This window comes from Petaurus breviceps, unplaced genomic scaffold, assembly GCF_028583685.1.
Source record: "Petaurus breviceps papuanus isolate PSGF00001 unplaced genomic scaffold, PetGlider_PUasm1.0 99, whole genome shotgun sequence".
NCBI lineage: Eukaryota > Metazoa > Chordata > Mammalia > Diprotodontia > Petauridae > Petaurus > Petaurus breviceps.
In genome coordinates, this window is record NW_027187465.1 from 25,248,562 (window position 1) to 25,267,333 (window position 18,772).

The following is an 18,772-nucleotide window of genomic DNA, read 5'->3' on the forward strand; positions in this document are numbered from 1 at the left end:
GAATGGAATCAGAGCCTGCAGCTAGAGGGGCCAGAGAGGATCCCAGCCGGGATTTAAAATCCAACACTCCTCTGCTTGGAATTTTACCATCTGGGTCCAACCCATCTTTCCGGCCCCATTGCCAACAGGCACTGCCTTCTTCTGCACTCTGAGGTCCAGACAAATGGGCTGTGTTGCTGTTCAGAACATCCCTTCTCTGGCCTCCATGCCTTCCCTCAGGCTGCTTACAAGCCTTGCCTCCTTCACCTAATCCTTCCTTGCTGTCTTAGTTCTGTCTGACTCTTTGTGACCCCCTTTGGGATTTTCTCGACAGAGATACTGGAGTGGCTTGCCATTTCCTTCTCCAGCTCATTTTACAGATGAGAAAACTGAGGCAAACAGGGTGAAGTGACTTGTCCAGGGTCACGCAGCTAGTAAGTATATCCTTATCAACTTTCAAAGTCCAGCTCTGGGGTCAACTTCTACACAAGACATTTCTGGATCCCTTGCAGTTGGTGTTCTCCCTCCCATGCTAGGGTCACTACTTACTCTGCACAGATTTTATATACACTTAGCTGTGAACAAGGAGCTGGAGATGGTGAGCCTGGGAAATGGAGCACTTCAGGACTGCTGGACAGCTGCCTTCAAGCATTTCAAGGGCCATCAAGTGGAAGAGGGAGGGATTAGACTGTCAACTCCCAGAGGGCAGGAAATGGTTAATTTTTGCCTTTGTATCCTCAGGATTGAGCACACAGGGAGAATCCACAATAAATTCCCGTTCAATTGAATTGCAGAACTTCTTTCTGATGTCCCCAGGCTAATATGGTGCCTCCCACCCCCCAAATTCCCTTCACTTCTTTTAGATTCTTCCCAGCATATGAGTCTTCTCTGACAGCACATAAGCTCCCACAAGAAAGGGAAATGTTTCACACTTGCCTCCATCCCCAGTACCCAGTGCAGTGCTTGACACATAAAACATACTTCCAGATGAAGGCCTGCTGATTGACTTTTAGAGTGTAAGGCTTACAAAATGCTTTCCTCACAACAGCTTCATGAGATATATCATAGGATTGTATGTATATAGGATCTATTGTAGAGAGCTGGAAGGGACCAGAGAAATCATTCTGCAGATAGGAAAACTGAGACCCAGGGAGAGGAAGAAACTTGCCCAGGGTCATACAACTAGCAAGAGTTGGAATGGGGATCTGAACCCAGGTCTCTCCTGGCAGCGAGTTCAGAGTCCGTTCACTGCATGTAGAGGGTGGAATGGATAGAGCGATGGACCCTGAGTCAGGAAATCTGAGTTCAAATTCCACGTTTGATACTTCCTATCTGTGTGACCCTAGGCAAGTCATTTTACTCTGCTTACTTCAATTTTCTCACCTGTAAAGATGAGCTGGAAAAGGAAATTGCTCCAGTATCTCTACCAAGAAAACCCCAAATGGGGTCACGAGAATTTGGACACAATTGAAACGACTCACCGACTGGAGATAATAATAGCCCCTACTTCCCAGGGCTGCTGTGAAGGATCAAATATTTGTAAAAGGGCTTGGTTGGGTACCTGGCCCACAGCAGGCCTTTCCCCTTGCTCCTGTTTCCCATGATGCCCTTCTTCATTAGAGGTGGCTCCCCTGGCCTTTACAATAGCCTCATTCCCTAAAGGGCTCTTGTTTGGGACTTTTGGGTTTCATATTGGTCAGGTGAAATCTAACTTCCAGATTTACAGCCATAAAGGATCAGTACTAGCCCTCAGGGCCACGAGTCCCTACTTTCCCAGCTTAGTTTCTCTGGGCCCTCTCCAGCACTGGGCCTTCTTAAGAGTTCTGGCCTCACACTCTTGACTCCTGGAACCAAAGGTCAAGGGTAAGGGCAGGAAGGAGCTGGCCTCTCCTCCTCCAGGGAGAGGGGCCACATCCCTGGGAAGTGACTGGCTTATCTTGAACCAGGGCACCAGGGCTGACCTGGGGCCGGCAATGTTGCCCCACCCCCTCTTCCTCCCTAGCTCTGAACTAGCTGGGACTCTTAGCTCCCTTCCCTCTCTGAGTCTTAGTTTCCTTCTCTGTAAGATGGGAATAATAATACTTAGCATAGTGTCATTGTTGTTCAACTGTGTCTGACTCTTTGTGACCTCATTTGGGGAGTAGTTTGCCATTTCCTTTTCTAGCTCATTTTACAGATGAGGAAACTGAGGCCAACAGGGTTAAGTGACTTGCCCAGAGTCACATAGTAAGTGTCTGAGGCTGGATTTGAACTCAAGTCTTTCTGACTCCAGGCTCAGTGTTCTCTCTACTATGCCATCCAGCTGTCCTTTAAGTATGCTACAATGTCCAGGCTGTCACACAAGACATCTCATCTCTTACCTCCATGTAGAGACTGTCCTTCAAACCTGGAATGCACTCCCTGTGCCGAACCCACACCTTCCTCTAAAGCTGTGTAAGGACCGCTTTCTACTGGCCTTTCCCACTGAGTTACTTTGCATTTACTTGGACTGTATTTTGTATCCACCACCTACACGTGTATGTTTTCCCTGACATGATTTCTAGTCCTTAAAGGCAGGGATGGGTTCATTTTTGTATCTTTTTCTCTCGAGCACCTTGGACAGCACCTTGCACACAGTAGGTACCTAAGAGATAGATGCTTGTTGACTGAGTGAAATCCACCCTGTGCCTTTGAATAGGGGCAGCAACTCCCACAGCCTAAATCTTCCCACTGTTTATGCTCCAAGGATCTCTGAGGAATCCTGGAAGTCCCTCTGCTCTGTCCCATGACGTCTTAGCCCTCCCCCAGGGTACCCAGAGGCCACCTACCGTGAGCATCGAAGAACTCGTCATCTGAGCTTTCATCTGAGTCCCTGGCTATGCTCTGCATTCTCCATTCCGAGATGCTTTGGCAAGAAGGGCTCCCTGGAAGGAAAAACCCCAGACATATCGAGTCTCAGGACTGAGGAGGACTGTGTACCTGCCATAGGGAGATGGATCCTGAGGTCACTTACTTCTCCCTCAGGGAAGAGGTTAGGCGTCAGGACTTAATGAACAAGAGTGCCATTAATAGCCAAAGGGCAGAGAGTGACCAGAGGACTCTAGAACAGATACAGGGGAATGGACCAGATGACCTTCAGAGAACCTGAGTATAGGTGATCCCGGTTATGTTTTCACAGACTGAAATGGACTCTACTTCACTGGAATATGAGTGTCTTTGAAAAATGAAAAATAAAGGGGGGGACCAATAAATCCTAATTTAGCTTTCTTCAGTTAGGTAACTCCCTCCTGACTCTGACTCTGCATTGGCTTTTCCCCGGGTCTAGAATGTCCTCCCTCTTTGTCTCAGCCTCCTGGTTTTCTGCAGGTCTCAGCTAAAATTCCACCTTCCTGCTGCCTGTGCCTTCCCTTCCCCTCCTTCAGTCTACTCTAAGGACATCTTATATTATCTAGTTAGTCATATGTGGCCTCCCCTATCAGAATGTCTGCTTCTTGAGGGCAGGGACCATTCTGGGCTTTCTTGTATCCCCAGGGCTTGACTTTGCACAGAATCTGGCACCTAGCATGTGGTAAATGATTAATGATGTTTGTTGATTAACAGACCAGACAGCCTGCCTGGAAATTACCTGATCCTTATCTTGGGCAACAGACATTAATCAGGCATGTGTGTGTGCCACATTCATAAACCCAAAGGATGGATTTGCAATAGAGATGAGGGAAGAATCCCTCACTTCACAGAAGCCTCGGTCCCTTGCTTCTCTTAAACTGTCAACTCTCCTTGACCTGCTTCCAACAGGACTCAGTTCATGAAAGTGTCTCCTCCAGGGACACACCTGTGGAGCTCTCCTGTTCTGAGCGCTGGCACACCCATCCTGGAACAAGGACCATGGCATTTGGGCTAAGAGGAGAGACTCCTGGCAGGGGCCACTGGATAGGACTGGGGGCACGATTTGGACGGGGACAGACTGGCAGCTGCTTCGCTTCTCCCCTTGTGCCCAGCCTGCTAAGTCCTGCCCCACAGATGGGGAGGGGGATGGAGAAATCTTGTCTCAGTCTACCCCCAGGAGGTAGGAGCAGATCCCAAGCGGTGTGTGGGGGGTTCTAATTTGGTTCCCTAGCTGCCTTGAGGAGGGAGCGCTGTGACCTGCCTAGTCGGGCTGCTCATTATGTCTTTTCTGTGGTCTTTGGTCCCCTGCCCAGCCCCTGTGGGAGCATAGCAGACCAGGATTGGAATCCTAGGCAGCAGAAGCCTGGAGAGCCCAATGGGGAGGAGAAGGGAGCCTCGCCAGCACAGGCTGGAGGCGCAAGGTCAGCTGATTGTGCAGTGCCCAGCACAGGTCACTTCTCCTCACCCCCAGGAGGCTGGAGCCAAGGTCAAGGGCACCCTGAGACAGCTGCTTTGTTCTGGCTGGCTCATCCTAATTGGATCATTTCCCAACCCCTCTTAAAGCCAGTGCTGCCCTGGGAGATCATCTCCATTCTGTCCCATACAGACCCTTTTCATGTGTCTGTCTGTATGTTGTCCACTCCACTAGAATGTGAACTCCTTGGGGGCAGGGGTAGTTTTTGTCTTTCTATCCTCAGTGCTTAGCATTGTGCCTGGCATACAGTGGGCATTTAATAAATGCTTGTTGATTTGGCTTGACCCTAGCATGCAAGTGGTACACAGGGCTAGGGAGGAGCTCCAACCGTGGAGACCTGTGGATGTTATGACATCCCATGAATTAGCACATTGTACACAAAAAAAGAATCCACCCTGGCACCCTGAATTTGGGGGTCTGTAATGAGGAAAGAGTTCGGGAATTGAGGACTGGTGGGGACCTTGGATGAGAGGCCATTTGGTCCACCTGCCTCATTTTACAGAGGAGAAAACTGAGGCCAAGAGATGGGAAGCCCAAGGTCTTTACAGGGAGTAAAGGGAAAAGCTAGAATCTGAACTCTATGCCAGTTCTATGCCAGACTCTTGGGAGGGCACACAGGGTGGCTCCAGAGGACCTGATGGTTTCAGTCAATGGCTGATACTAGACTGCCTTGGAACCTGGAAATAACAGGAAAGTAAAACCCAAAGTGTAGCCCCACTTTAGGTAAATTAAACTGAGAATTCAGGTCCCAAAGGACATAAAAACCCAGAATTATGCAACAGAGAAACCTGGGGAGGGAGGAATTTTTAACACTACAAAGGGTCCTTTATGGGGGCCCTTTAATGAGTGAGTGCCCCTGTACATTTTAACAACAGGAGTTATCTTAAAAAATTTTTTTTGATCTACACACAGCTTTTCAGGAACATGTTTATTACATTACAAAAGGGTGGCTGGAGCCCTAGATGCCCAGCATTCAGAGGGTGGGTATCGTTGGGGGATCTGGGCAGGGAGGGGTCTCTGCCTGGCTCTCTCACCTCCTCGTTTGGATGACCGGGAAGACTTGGAGGATGTGGACCACTGCTTCGTTAGGCCTCTCCCCTTGAGGGCCTCCCCGTTGTTGCTGGGAGGCTCAGGGACTTCCCTCAAGGAATTATCCTCTTCCTTCACCTCACTGGGGGGCTCCGGGGGCCCGTGCCCTTCACTGTCCATGTACTGGGCCATCTTACGGGATAGCATCAGCTGTGCCTCTTTCTCTAGCTCCCGGATGTCCTCGATGGTCAGCCCGTACCATTCATCCTGCCAGCACCAGGCCTGTCGGTGGGCCCTCACCATCACCTTCCGAAGACCTGGGCCAAGGGACCAAAGAGGGATTGGGTCAGTGATGAGTCCATGGGACCCAGGCTGGGGAGACCAAGCCTTACCTCCTTTCTCAACCCCAACTTCTGTAACTTGGCCCATGAGCAGAGTACCCCTAGACCAAGAGAAATCAGGCAGTGGGCCAGTTAGTGTTCTGACAGTGAGAGAAAACATGGCCAGGATTCTTGACCCTGGCCTGCTCCTTATGATTCTGCTGCTGTTTTACAAGGCTTAGATCAAGTACCACCTCCTACAGAAATCTCTTCTGATCTTCCAAGTTCTCATAGGACTCCATCCCTCCTCAAAATAAAATGTATACCTTTTGGGAGGGGCAATTGAGGTTAAGTGACTTGCCCAAGGTCACACAGCCAGTTTTGTGTTAAGTGTCTGAAGCCAGATTTGAACTCAGGTCCTCCTGACTCCAGGGCCAGTGCTCTATTCACTGCACCACCTAGCCACCCCAAATGTATACTTTTAATGTCTGGTACAATAGGTGGCTCACAGAGTAAGGACAGAACATGAGGGAAGGGTGCCTGGCACACAGTAGGTGCTCAATAAATGCTTATTGACTGAGTGTGTTGCAAAAACAAAAGGCAAAAATAAAAAAAAATATAATAAAAATAATTTAAAAAAGCAAAAATTAAAAAAACAAAAATAAAAGGTAAAGTCTATCTTTGCTTTTGTATTTGTAACATCAGTCCCTAGCATATAGCAAGTGCTTAATAAATTCATTTTTTATTCACTAAAAAAACTCATGCACAGCCTTAGCTGTTTATATGGTTTATCCCTTCAGGAAAATGTAAGCTTTTTAGTATAGACAAGTATGACAGTAATGGAAGTAACAGGGAGAATTATTATTATTATTACTATTTTTAAAGCAAGCAGGATCAAACTGAAATTCAAGGTTTCATGAAGAATTCTCTTTTCACCTTCTGACATTTTATGAAAATGCTCCTTTTTTGATGTTAAGTTTCTGAATAATTATTTTTTAAAAAAATTATCTATTGGGGCAGCTAGGTGGCGCAGTGAATAGAGCATTGGCCTTGGAGTCAGGAGGACCTGAGTTCAAATTTATCTCAGACACTTAACACTTACTAGCTGAGACACTTGACACTTAACTAGCTGTGTGACCTTGGGCAAGTCACTTAAGTCCAATTGCCTTGCCTTCCCCCCCTCCAAAAAACAAAATGAAAAGTTTAAGAAAAAATTATCTATTTAGTATTTTATTCTTCCCTAAGTAAATATAAAAACAATTTTTAACATTTGTTTTTGAAAGTTTCCGTTCTAAATTCAGAATACTGATTTTTTGAAAGAATTTTTCACAAGAAACAAGTCCTCAAAGGCAGGCAGCTCTCACTTTGTGTCTTTGTATCCCCAGAGCTGATAGTAGGGGATTAATAACTAAGTGCAGCAAGGTGGGGCAGTTGGATAGAGTGCCTGGGCCTGGAGTCAGGAAGACCTGAATTCAAATTTGACTTCAGACACTTACTAGCCAGGTGACCGTGGACAAGTCATTTCACCCTGCTTGCCTCAGTTTACTCATCTGTAAAATGAGTTAGAGAAGGAAATGGCAAGCCACTCCAGTATTTTTGCCAAGAAAACCCCAAATAGGGTCACGAAGAGTCAGACACAACTGAAATGATTAAACAGCAACAAAAACAAATAAATATAAGAGTACTGGATGGGATGGAATGAATCTTGTACTGTCCTTAATATTTTTAGCTCTGTGACCTTGGACTAGTCCTTACATGACAGATTTATAATCCACTGCTGGGCCTAGAACTCCAGGTTAGGGGGCCCTACCTGACCAACTGCCCTGGTGATAGATGTCACCAGCTCACCATTACACCCCAAGGGGTCATCAGAGGCTCTGCATATTTGTGGACTTCAAATAACGTTACTATTAGTTCCATGAAAAATACCTTCCAATTTGTATTGTCCATCTAACTTTTTAAAATGCTCTCCCAGGCACATACGTGACTAGATAGGAAGGCTTGAGTAGAGGTCCCAACCTCAGGGGTTTGTTTCCAACACCATGCTTTATGTTTCGTCAGCAACATGCTCGGGCAAGAGAGAGACAGACGAACTAGCCCTGTGTCCCCAGGCACCTCACACCACAGGCCTATAATTGGAGGCCTGGAACCTGACTCACCAAAGGAACGGAGGAGACCACAAAGCTGAGGTCAGCCAGCCCGTGCAGACAGAAATACTTGGGTGTTGGAACTGCTTACTAGCAAATGACTAATAAGGTCAGACTGAGGATGGGGAAATTTATCACCATGTAGACAAATGCTCCTGTGTGGTGTGTGTGTATGTGTGAAGCTATTTTTCCAGTAATTAAAAACTGACTTGGTGTGTAAGACAGAATACCTAAATCTCAAAGTTGGAAGGGACCATTTAGGTCCTAATCCAACCCAGATGGCCTAGAAGGTCATGAAGTCCAACCCACCAGGCTGCACAGGCACACACCGCCAGTAAGTGGTTATTTGCTGGAAACTCTCCAGTGACGGGGAACTCACTATTTCAAATGGTAGCCCACACAACTTTTGGATGATTCAACCTCAGGAAGTTTGTCCTCATATCCTTGTGGCCAAAATCTACTTCTCTGCAATTTGTGTCTGCCCTCCGTACTTGGTTTTAGGCCCAGAACTAGAACAGGGATTAATCTGATGTGATTCAAAAAGTAACTTTGAGGGGCCTATTATGAGCCAGACCCTCAGGATACAAATAGGAAAAAGAAAGACTATTCCCACTGTCAAGGAGCTTACATTCGTCATTAACTGTCCTCCATCTTCACCAAGGATAGAACAAGAACAGGGAGACAGAGGACAAGAACCTGATGGACTGAGGTTGGACGTCAATTGATCCATCCTTACAGGAAAGAGTGAGAAGCACCAGAGCTTATTTCTTGGACTTGTCCTGCAGCATACATTTTGGATTCTGTTATTTCTTCACTTTGTGCCTGGGCTGGATACCTCCCTACCCCACCCCATCCTGGCCACTTCAGCTTTCTTCCCCACATACACTGTAAGCCCCCTGAGGGCAGGGATAGTCTTTCTTTTTTCCTATTTGTACCCCTAGCACTTAGCACAAAGAAAGCCCTTAGTACATATTTTGTTGATTATTGACTATCTAGAATAAGAGACAAAGTTGGTTTTAAGGATCAAACATGATCATGGACTATGTAGTCATCATGTTAATGCTGGTGACTCATTATTATTTCCAATGAACAAACAGCGGCTGAGAAAGGCACTTGATCACCCAAAGTCCCACTGCTAGTAAGAGGCAGAGCTGAGACCAGAACCCAGGACTCTGTTGGTGGGAGCAGGGCTCCTTCCACAGGTACCACTGTGTGAGGATCAGCCTGGAATCTTCTACACAGGCTGCTAGTTCTAGAGCTGGAAGGAACCACCTCTAGTCTTGTCCAACCCCTTCATTTCACAGGGGAGGAAACTGAGACCCAGAGAGGTCACAGTGACTTGCCCAAGATCACAAAGACAGGGTATGGCAGGACTGGGTGTGAACTCAGGTCCTCAGCATCCAAATTCATCATTCTTTTCAAAGGGCTGTGCTGTCTCCTACAGAGTCTCAATGTCTTCTTGCCTGGAGGCTGGGGGATGGATGGCATGACCTTCAAGACTGAGTATCTTTCTGGCTGACTTGGGTTGAAGACTGAACAATATATACCCTCTAGTCACTGTTCAACTTAGACCTGCAAGGAACCATCCTCACCCACCAGCCTCATCAGACCCCATTGGCCTCAATCAGCCAGATCAAAGTGTTCACACCTTGGGGATGCCTTCAATGATCAAACCAAGGATAAGGAATCACCTCACAGAAGCCCAACTGTGACTCTCCAGCTGGTGGGATTATCTCATCTTTGGAAGTGAGTGCACCCCACCCCTAGTCTGCTCGGCCCCAGTACCTGGCACAGAGTTGAAGGCTTGTTGGCTGACTGATTGACAGGCTCATGCCTTGAGAGCTGATACCTTGCCTTCCTCAGTCTCTACACCAATGGATCCACTGGCTTTTGGACAGCTTTCATGAGGTTTGCCCTTTTCACTACTTTGACACACAGCTCCTGGTTTCGCCCTTGGGGCGCAGAGAACAAGACTAATCTCTCCTCTAAAAGGCTGCCCATCAAACATTTCTTGTAATGTTGCCTCTAAATGGTCTCTGATCAAGGTTAAACACCCCCAGTTCCTTCAAACAGCCCTCATGGCATCTCAAGGCTGTGCTTCTCTGGACGAGCTCTCATTTATTCAAGTCCTTCCTAAAATGCAGCCCTTTCAACTGAACAGAACTCTCCGGCTTGTCATTTTGCTGATAACGCAGGGAAAGGTGACATTAGCTATCTTGGCTGCTACTTCTTACTGCTGACTCAGCAGACTGAGCAGAGCTTGGGGTCTGAAACCCTCAGATCTTCTTCAGATGAGCTTCCACTCGGTAATTCCTGCATCCTCTTTAGATTCAATTTTACTTATTTATTTTCCCTTCTAAATTCTCTCCCTCCCCCTTCTCCACTCACCGAGAAGGTAACAAGAAAGAAAATTCATTACAAATGTATATAATCATGCAAAGCAAATTTCTGCATTAGCTGTGTTCCAAAAAAGAGAGAGAAGAAAATATGCTTCAATCTGCACTCTGATGCCCTCAGTTCTCTACCTCTCCTCCCCCCATATCTTACGCTAGCAAATTAGATTTCTTGACCCTGAGAGTAAGGCCTTTCATCAGTAACAAATATGGGGTCAAAGGGCAAGAAGTGACCTCACAGCACACCTAGTCCAAGCTCCTGTACAACGCAGGAAAGCCCTCCACAGCATTCATTCATCCATCAAAAATTTATGAAGTGGGTGGGGTCAAGATGGTGGATTACAAGCATCAAACCAGGGGAACTTTCTTAACATTCCCTTCTAAACAGGTTCAAAATAACACTTCAGATCAAATTTTGGGGTGGTAAAGCCAAAAAAAAAGGCCAGAGGAAGACATTCATCCAGCCTAAGAAAATGTAGGATGTTGGCAGGAGACTGTCTAGAGGGCAGCACATTTAGTGCCAGAGCCAGCTGTGGACCTTGGAGGAGGCCACAACAGTGGAAGTGGTGGCGGCTTCAGGAGCTCTCAGCCTAGAGATGGTAAGGGGGGCAGACAATTGTTCCCAAAGAGATGACAGTGGTCCTTTGCTGGCACTGGGTATAGCTGGCACTGATTGGCAACTCTATTGCCCATAGCAGTCCTCAATCTTAATTCTAAGGCACAGAGGACCACTAGTGCTTGTGGCTGCAGAGAAGCAGGGGCCCTTCCTGGGGAAAGACCTGCATGCTAACCAGGAGAGCAGTGACTCAACCTCTCCAAGGATACCACCACCTTGGAAGCATATATCAGAAATGACAAATGCTGGTAGGGATGTGGGAAAATAGGTATACTAATACACTGCTGGTAGAGTTGTGAACTGGTCTAACCATTCTGGATAGTAATTTGGAATTATGCCCAAAAGGCTATCAAATTGTGCATACTCTTTGACCCAGCATGCTAATTAGGTCTATACACCAAAGAGATCAAAGAAAAAGGAAAAGAACCTATGTGTACAAAAATATTTATAGCAGCTCCCTTTGTGGTAGCAAAGAATTGGAAACTGAGAGGATGCCCATCAATGGGGGAATAGCTCAACAAATTGTGATATATGATTGTTTTGAAATACTATTGCATTGTAAGAAATGACCAGGGAAGTGGTGTCAGAAAAACATGGGAAGACCTATATGAACCATATGAACCAAGGCAAGGAATTGGGAAGTCATTGTGCACAGTAACAAAAATGTTATGATGATCAACCGTGAAAGACTTGGCTACTCTAATCAATACAGTCATCCAAGACAATTCCAGAGGATTCATGATGAAAAAATGCTACCCATCATCAGAGAGAGAACTGATGAACTCTAAGTGCAAATTGAAGCATGATTTTCTCACTTTATTTTTCTTTTTTTTTTTTTAAAATATGGCTAATATGGAAATGTTTTTTATGATTTCATATGCATAATTGCTATCATGTTGCTTACTTTCTCAGTGGGTATGGGAGAAGTGGAGAGGAAGGGAGAGAATTTGGAACTCAAAATTTAAAAAGAAAAGAATGCCAAAAATAAATAAATCAGGAGCGGCTAGGTGGCGTAGTGAATAGAGCACCAGCCCCAGAGTCAAGAGGACCTGAGTTCAAATCCAACCTCAGACACTTAACACTTACTAGCTGTGTGAACTTGGGCAAGTCACTTAACCCCATTTGCCCTGTCCTCCCCCCTCCAAAAAAGCAAAAAAAAAATTTTTTTTTAAATAAAAATAAATAAATAAATAAATAAATAATGAGTTGTTGTTTTAATTGATGAAGTAACCACCATGTAGTGTATTCATTCTGTTAGCTTCCGGGAGGCACAACGATAAATAAGACATGTTTCTTGTCCTCAAGGAGGTTACAGTCTAGTAAGAGAAATAATCTGTATCACAGAAATGCTCTGAGGAAACTTTCTGAATTCAAATCTGGCCTCATACACTTTATTGTGTGACCTGGGCAAGTCATTTAAACCTGTTTGCCTCAGTTTCCTCATCTGTAAAATGCGCTGGAGAACAGGAAAATAATTTCACTTTCTTTACAATTATCAATGCAATGTTATATGTAAAATCCTTAATCCAATTTTGAGAACTTGTTACTTAAACATACTTAAGTCTTGTATATCCCAAATGGGGTCACAGAGAGTCAGGTATGACTGAAAGCAGTGAACAATAAGGAAAATAATCTCTATCACAGAATTGCTCTGAGGAACCTAGTCTACCAATCTTAATGTGTATAGTGGTAATCACTAATTCATAACACTAAGAGCTAATGATAATAATTTATGCAGAGTTTCAAAGTTGGCCAAGTGCTCTGTAGCCCTGATCACACTCCTACTCTGCTATAAATGGAGGATGTGAACCCCATTTTACGAAACTGGTTGAGGGTTCTCATCCTGGTTGGCCCAGCCTTGACCAGAGTATCTGTGAGCACAGAGTTCACAGTGTCCTGGAAGGTGGTCCTGTCTCCTGTAGGACAGCTCTGCAGGCAGAAGTCATTGCTCACTTTGGACTGAGATCTATGTCCCTGGAATATCCACTCCCTGCCTCCATCCCCTTACAAGCCCTCTCCGGAAAGGCCAGTCTAGGAGTACTCACCAACATCGTGAATGAACCTCTCGATCTTGGACTGCATGCCCCAGTATCGAAACTCCACCTTACACAGCTTGTATGCGCACATGATGGGCAAGTGGCTGGGGTGGCGGAGGCACTCCTCGATCCAGTCCTCGGATAGCGGACCCCTCTTCGTCTTGACTGACCGAAAGAGCCGAGGGTCCTCCTCCAACTTGTACTCATTGGGCGGGATGGGGTCTTTGACGATATCGATGGGATCTGAGGACAGGACATGAGGGTCATTTTTTCTAACAAAAGGTCACAATACAAGATCCAGAGCTTGAAGGAACACTGATGGTTAACTGCCTTCATCTGACAGATGAGGAAACTGAGGCAAACAGGGTGAAGGGACTTGCCCAGGGTCACACAGCTAGTAAATGTCTGAGGCTGGATTTGAACCAAGGTCTTACTAACTACGATCCAATGCCCAAGCTATGATCCAAACCCACTCCCTCTAATTCAAGTTCTGTAGAACTTTTCAAGCCACCAACATGTTCCTGAATTTGGGAAAGCAAGAAGAAGGAAGAGGGGGGAGATACCCAGTTTCCTAACTAGATAATGGGATATCTTGTAGTTTTCCCCACAGCTAGGGGAAGGAGCAGACAGAGTGCTGAAGTCAGAGGTTGAAATCTGGCCTCTGATGGCTGTATGACCCTAAGCAAGTCACTTAACCTATCTGCCTCTGTTTTCTCATCTATAAAATGGGGATCTGTAAAATTATGCAGCTAGGTGGCATAGTAAATAGTGTTGGGCCTGGAGTCAGGCAGACCTGAGTTCAAATCCAGCCTCAGACACTTCCTAGCTGTGTGACCCTGGGCAAATCACTTCACTCTGCTTGCCTCAGTTTCCTCAGCTATAAAATGAGCTGGAAAAGGAAATGGCAAAGCACTCCAGCATCTGTGCCATGAAAACCCCAAATGAGGTCATGAAGAGTCAGAAATGACTGAACTACAACAGCAAAAACGGGGAATAATACTGGCACTTTTCAGAGTTGTTGTAAGGATTAAATGAGGTAATGCTTGTAAAATCTATATAACATAGTGTCTAACACGGAGGATTGTCTTAATAAATGCTTATTTCCTTCCTTCCTTCCTTCCTTCCTTCCTTCCTTCCTTCCTCTCTCCCCATTCCTTCCTTCCCTTCTTTCCTTCCTTCCTCCTTTCCCTCCCCATTCCTTCCTTCCTCCCTCCTTCCCTTCCTTCCTTCTTCCCTCCCTCCCTCCTTCCCTCCTCCCTCCTTTCCCTCCTCATTACTTCTTCCTTTCCTTCCCCATTCCTTCCTTCCTCCCTCCTTCCCTTCCTTCCTTCTTCCTTCCTTCCCTCCCTCCCCCTTCCTTCCTTCCTTCTTTCCTTCTTCCTTTCCCTCCTCATTCCTTCCTTGCTTCTTCCTTCCTTTCTTGGTCCTTCCCTCTCTCTCCCCTCCCATCTTTTCCCTCCCTGCCCCCTCCTTCCTTGCTTCCTCCTTCATTCCTTCCTTCCAACTATACAGCATGGCCTTTCAGAGCAAAGGCAATATCTCTTATTTACTTTCTATCTGCTTATTATACACATCCTATATCTCACTAGAGTGTGAGCTCACTGAGGACAGGGACCATTATGTAACAAACAAATGCTTGTTGGCTGACTGTGTCACTTCTCTGTATCCTAGGCGGGGCAGGATCATGGGATTTAGAGCTGGAGGGACCGGAAACATCACCTAATCCATTCCTCTCCATCTGTAGATGAGAGGCCCAGGGAAGTGAGGTCACATCAGATGAGCTCCTGACATGGTCAGACACGTGGACAACAAGCACTGATCAGGCACCCGGTGAGGTGCCAGGCACTGGGCCGGGGCTATCTTTCCATGCTTTTTACCCAGCTGAACAGATCTGCAGCTGAAAGGGACGTCAGAAGGCCATGCTGTCTGAGTCCTCATTCCACAAAGGAGGAATAGCGGCCCCCACTTCTCTTTTCTGACCTCACTGCTTTTCAGGAGGTCCTCTGAAAAATCATCTCAAAGCCCTGCCACTCACTCCCTAATTCTCCAACTCCCGATCATCTCTCTGCTCTTCTTCGGGCCTCACTGGTTCTGAAGCAGACATTTCAGGAGGCTCCCAGAATGTGGGAAGGGCTTGCAGCCAAGAGGGATCTCCCCGCTTCTCAGGAGGGTTTCAGACATCTCTCCTGCTATCTCCTGGCATGGCTCAGGACCCCTGAACACTCACTGTCCACCCCACCCCCTGGAGCCTGCAGACTGGGAGTATCTGCATAGAAACAAACTACCCCTGATGCAGCACGGGCAGAGAGCACTGGACAGAGGAAGCCCGGCTCTTAGAGGGAAATGTCACCGGAAGAATCCCAGGCATGTTGGCCAGGGCGTCACCCGGAGACTCCACGGAGCCGTTCTTTCCAGCAGGGGAGGAGACAGCCCCATCCTGCCATTCCTGAAGGCCAAGGAGAGGGCTGGGCATTGTATCTCTGCCAGGAGGCCCTCAGTGATCATCCAGTCCAGCCTGTTATTTTATGGAGGGGTAGGTATGGCTCAGAGAGCAGATGAATCATGCAGCTCATTAGCAGCCCAGCCAGACCTCGAACCCAGGACTGACTTCTAGCCTAGTCTAGTCAGTACTCTTTCCATTATAGGTTTTCCTCCTATAAGAGCCAAAACTCGGGGATGTGGAGGAAAAGGACACACATATTTCAGGAAAATGGTCTTTGAGATGTTCCCCATCTCCCACCTCTGTGGCTTTGCCCTCATGTCTGGAAAGCACTTGTTCTAAGCTGGACAAAGTAGACAAAAGCCTGGACTTGGACCTGGGGAGACCTAGATTCAAATCCCACCTCGAATCTGGGCAAGTCACTAAACTCTATGAGCCTCAGTTTCCTCATTTATTAAATGGGGCTAATAAAAGCATTTACCACACAGGGCTGTTGTGATGCTCTCTTGCCATCCTTAAAGCCCTACAAAAATGGGAGCTTTCAAATTCCTAATTCCCTTCAAAGTATAGGTCGGGAGCCATGCAGCAGCAGGCCGGTATAAGGACAGACACAGATCAGCAGATAAGAGTTCTCGGGGGTACTCGGGGAGACCTAGATTCGAATCCTCCCTTATTCACTTATTGGCATTCTTGACACCTGTAAGTTACACTGTATTGTTTTGTGTATACTTAGTTGCGTCTATGTTGAATCCCTCTCCAGCAGAATGTAGACTCCTAAAGGCTCTTTCCTTTTGGGGCAGCTAGGTGGCCCAATGGATAAAGCATCACAGAACTAGAGTCAGGAAGACCAGGGTTCAAATCGTGCCTCAGACACTTACTAGCTGTGTGACCCTGGTCAAGTCACTTCACCCTGTTTGCCTCAGTTTCCTCCTCTGTGAAATGGGGATAATAATAGCACCTAACCCTCAAGGTTGTTGTGACTGAAATGAGGTGATGGGTGTAAAGTGCCCAGCCCATAGTAAGCGTGTAAATGTTCACTTTTTTTTTACGATCAGTTTTTATCTCTTTTCCCTCAAGTACGTGTATGCAAACGTTTTTAACATCCCTTTGTAAAAACTTTGAGTTACAGATTTGCTCCCTCCCTTCCCTCTCCTCCCCTCTTCTCGAGAATGCAAGCAATTCGATAGAGATTGTACACGTGCAGCCATGCAGAACATTCCCATGGTAGTCATGGTACAAGGGAAAAAGCAGACCAGAAAATCAAGAATAATAAAGTAGAAAAGCCCAGTTGGCCACCATCACCATCACTGTGTCTGTGGGCACAGGGCAGCTCTCCCCCTCCTGGTCTCTTTCTGAGACGCCTGCTTGACACATATCGTGACCTGGGAAAGGGCCCGCTTAGCCGGCCGCACAGACACCCAGGCTTGCGGGCTGGGGTTGTGGTGGATCCCTGCAGGCCACAGGCCCATCTCGCCAGAATGGAATGTAGGACAGGGGGTCAGAGCCAGGGCAGGAAGACCATCAATGACAAATTTCACCAGTTTACAGTTAAGGGAGGGGAGAGATGGTCAATACCCCAGCCAAGAAGGGCAGCACTTCAGTGGACAGCACTTCCTGACTTAATGTCAAGGAGATCCTATCTGTGATAAGGACTAGGTGTATGACTCTCGGCAAAGAATTTAACATCTCTATGCCTCCATTTTTCTCATCTGCACAATGGGATAATAGTAATTGTAAAAGTTACTGGGCAATGTTGTTGGCAGGTAAGTGGCTCAGTGGATAGAATGTTGGGCCTGGAGTGGGGAAGACCTGAGTTCAAATCCAGCCTCAGACACTTTCTAGCTCGGTGACCCTGGGCAAGTCACTTCACCCTGTTTGCCTCAGTTTCCTCATCTGTAAAATGAGCTGGAGAAAGAAATGGCAAACCACTCTAGGATCTTTGCCAAGTAAACCCCAAAATGGGGTCACAAAGAGTCAGACATGGCTGAAATGACCAAACAATGATTTTTTTGTGAGTCTCAAATGAGCTGACACTCAGCCAGCTTTAAGGGCCTACAGAGCTATCAGCTCTCATTATTACTAATGCGCTAACCTGCAGTCTTCCCTTCCCTTGCCCAACTCGAGAGAACCTTTTGGGTGGTGGGGAGCTCAGGGAACACAGTGCCTGGCCTAAGAACCTGGATGCCCAGAGCTCTGCTCACAGACCCTGCTTCCTGCGAGCCAGGCTGTGCCCAGGGCAAGGGGACAAAGACACAGAGATCAAAGAGGTGGCACAGATTTAGCCTGATCTGACTCCTCAGGTCTGGAGAGGCACAGAGATGAGGTGGCCTGCCCAAGGCCACACAGTGACAAAGCCGAGAAGTGAATCCAGGCCTTCTGTTTCCCAGGTCTGAGGCCTTTTTCTTCCTCCATCCCATGCTGCCTCTCTGCCAAATGCCTCTGGAAAGGGACTTTAGGTGGGGTGATAAGACACCTGTTTAGTCTTAAAGCAAACAGCTGTTACTGGTGAGAGGTAGTGAGAGTTGGGCTTTTGGGACATAGGCCACTAGCTTAGGCTTTCTCTAGGCATGGAGAATTAAGGGAATAGATTTCCTTTTACTGAACTTTTCCTCTTCTGCCCTTTGGAAATATTCAAGAGGGCACATCCTCCAGAGACCTGACAGTTTGCCAATGTCCCCACTGAACATATGGTGCCAGGACTCTGGAACGAGCATTGTGGGATTGTTACCTCCCCTGTGTCTCCAAGGCAAGTCCATCCATCCAACCTAAGCTGGCATTAGCTCATCTCACAGCCAAGTCCCACTTTGGGGAGATTCTGGGATCCAAGATCTAAGCCTGTGAGGGGCCTCAGAGGCCATCTGGCCATCCCCTTCATTTAACAGATAAGGAAACTGAGGCCTGGCAAGGTAAAGGGACTTCTGGATCCTGCTATCATAGATTTAGAGTTGGGAGAGACCTCAGAAGTCACATAGGACAACCCTCTCACTTTTCAGATCAAGAAACTGAGGCCCAGTGAGATGGCCTGACCTAGGCTGCACAGGGAGTAAACATCAGAGGCAGTTTCTGAAGCCAAAGTTAACTAACTCTATTCCTACTGCTCTTTCTACCCTTCTCGAGGCAGTTAAGCAGTCAGGAAGACCTGAGTTCAAACTGTGTCTTCAGATACTTGCTAACTGTGTGACCCTGGGCACATTACGCCATCTGTCTGGCTTCAGTTTTCTCATTTGTGTAAACAGGGTTAATAACATTATTTACCTCACAAAGGTGTGAGTAGCAAGATAATTTATGGAAAACACTATGTATAAATCTTAAAGGATTTAAGCATATAAATGGCAGTTATTACTATGACTACTATCATGACTACTACCACTATCATGACTGCTGCTACTATCATGACTACTGCTACTATCACGACTACCACTAACACCACCACCACCACTACTACTACTACTACTAATCACCATTACCATTCC

The 18,772-nt window shown here is 46.7% G+C and overlaps 1 protein-coding gene across 6 annotated transcripts in view; it reads right to left on the reverse strand.

Moving 5' to 3' along the window:
- Positions 1–18,772, reverse strand: part of PITPNM2 (phosphatidylinositol transfer protein membrane associated 2) — a 212,667-nt gene that overhangs the window by 50,387 nt on the left and 143,508 nt on the right. For all 6 annotated transcript variants that reach the window (XM_069081722.1, XM_069081724.1, XM_069081725.1 and 3 more), the window contains 3 exons: positions 12,869–13,102; positions 5,353–5,664; positions 2,787–2,882 (listed from right to left, as the gene is read on the reverse strand). In XM_069081722.1, the coding sequence (XP_068937823.1) occupies positions 2,787–2,882; positions 5,353–5,664; positions 12,869–13,102 (642 nt within the window). The remainder of the gene's footprint in view (positions 1–2,786; positions 2,883–5,352; positions 5,665–12,868; positions 13,103–18,772) is intronic.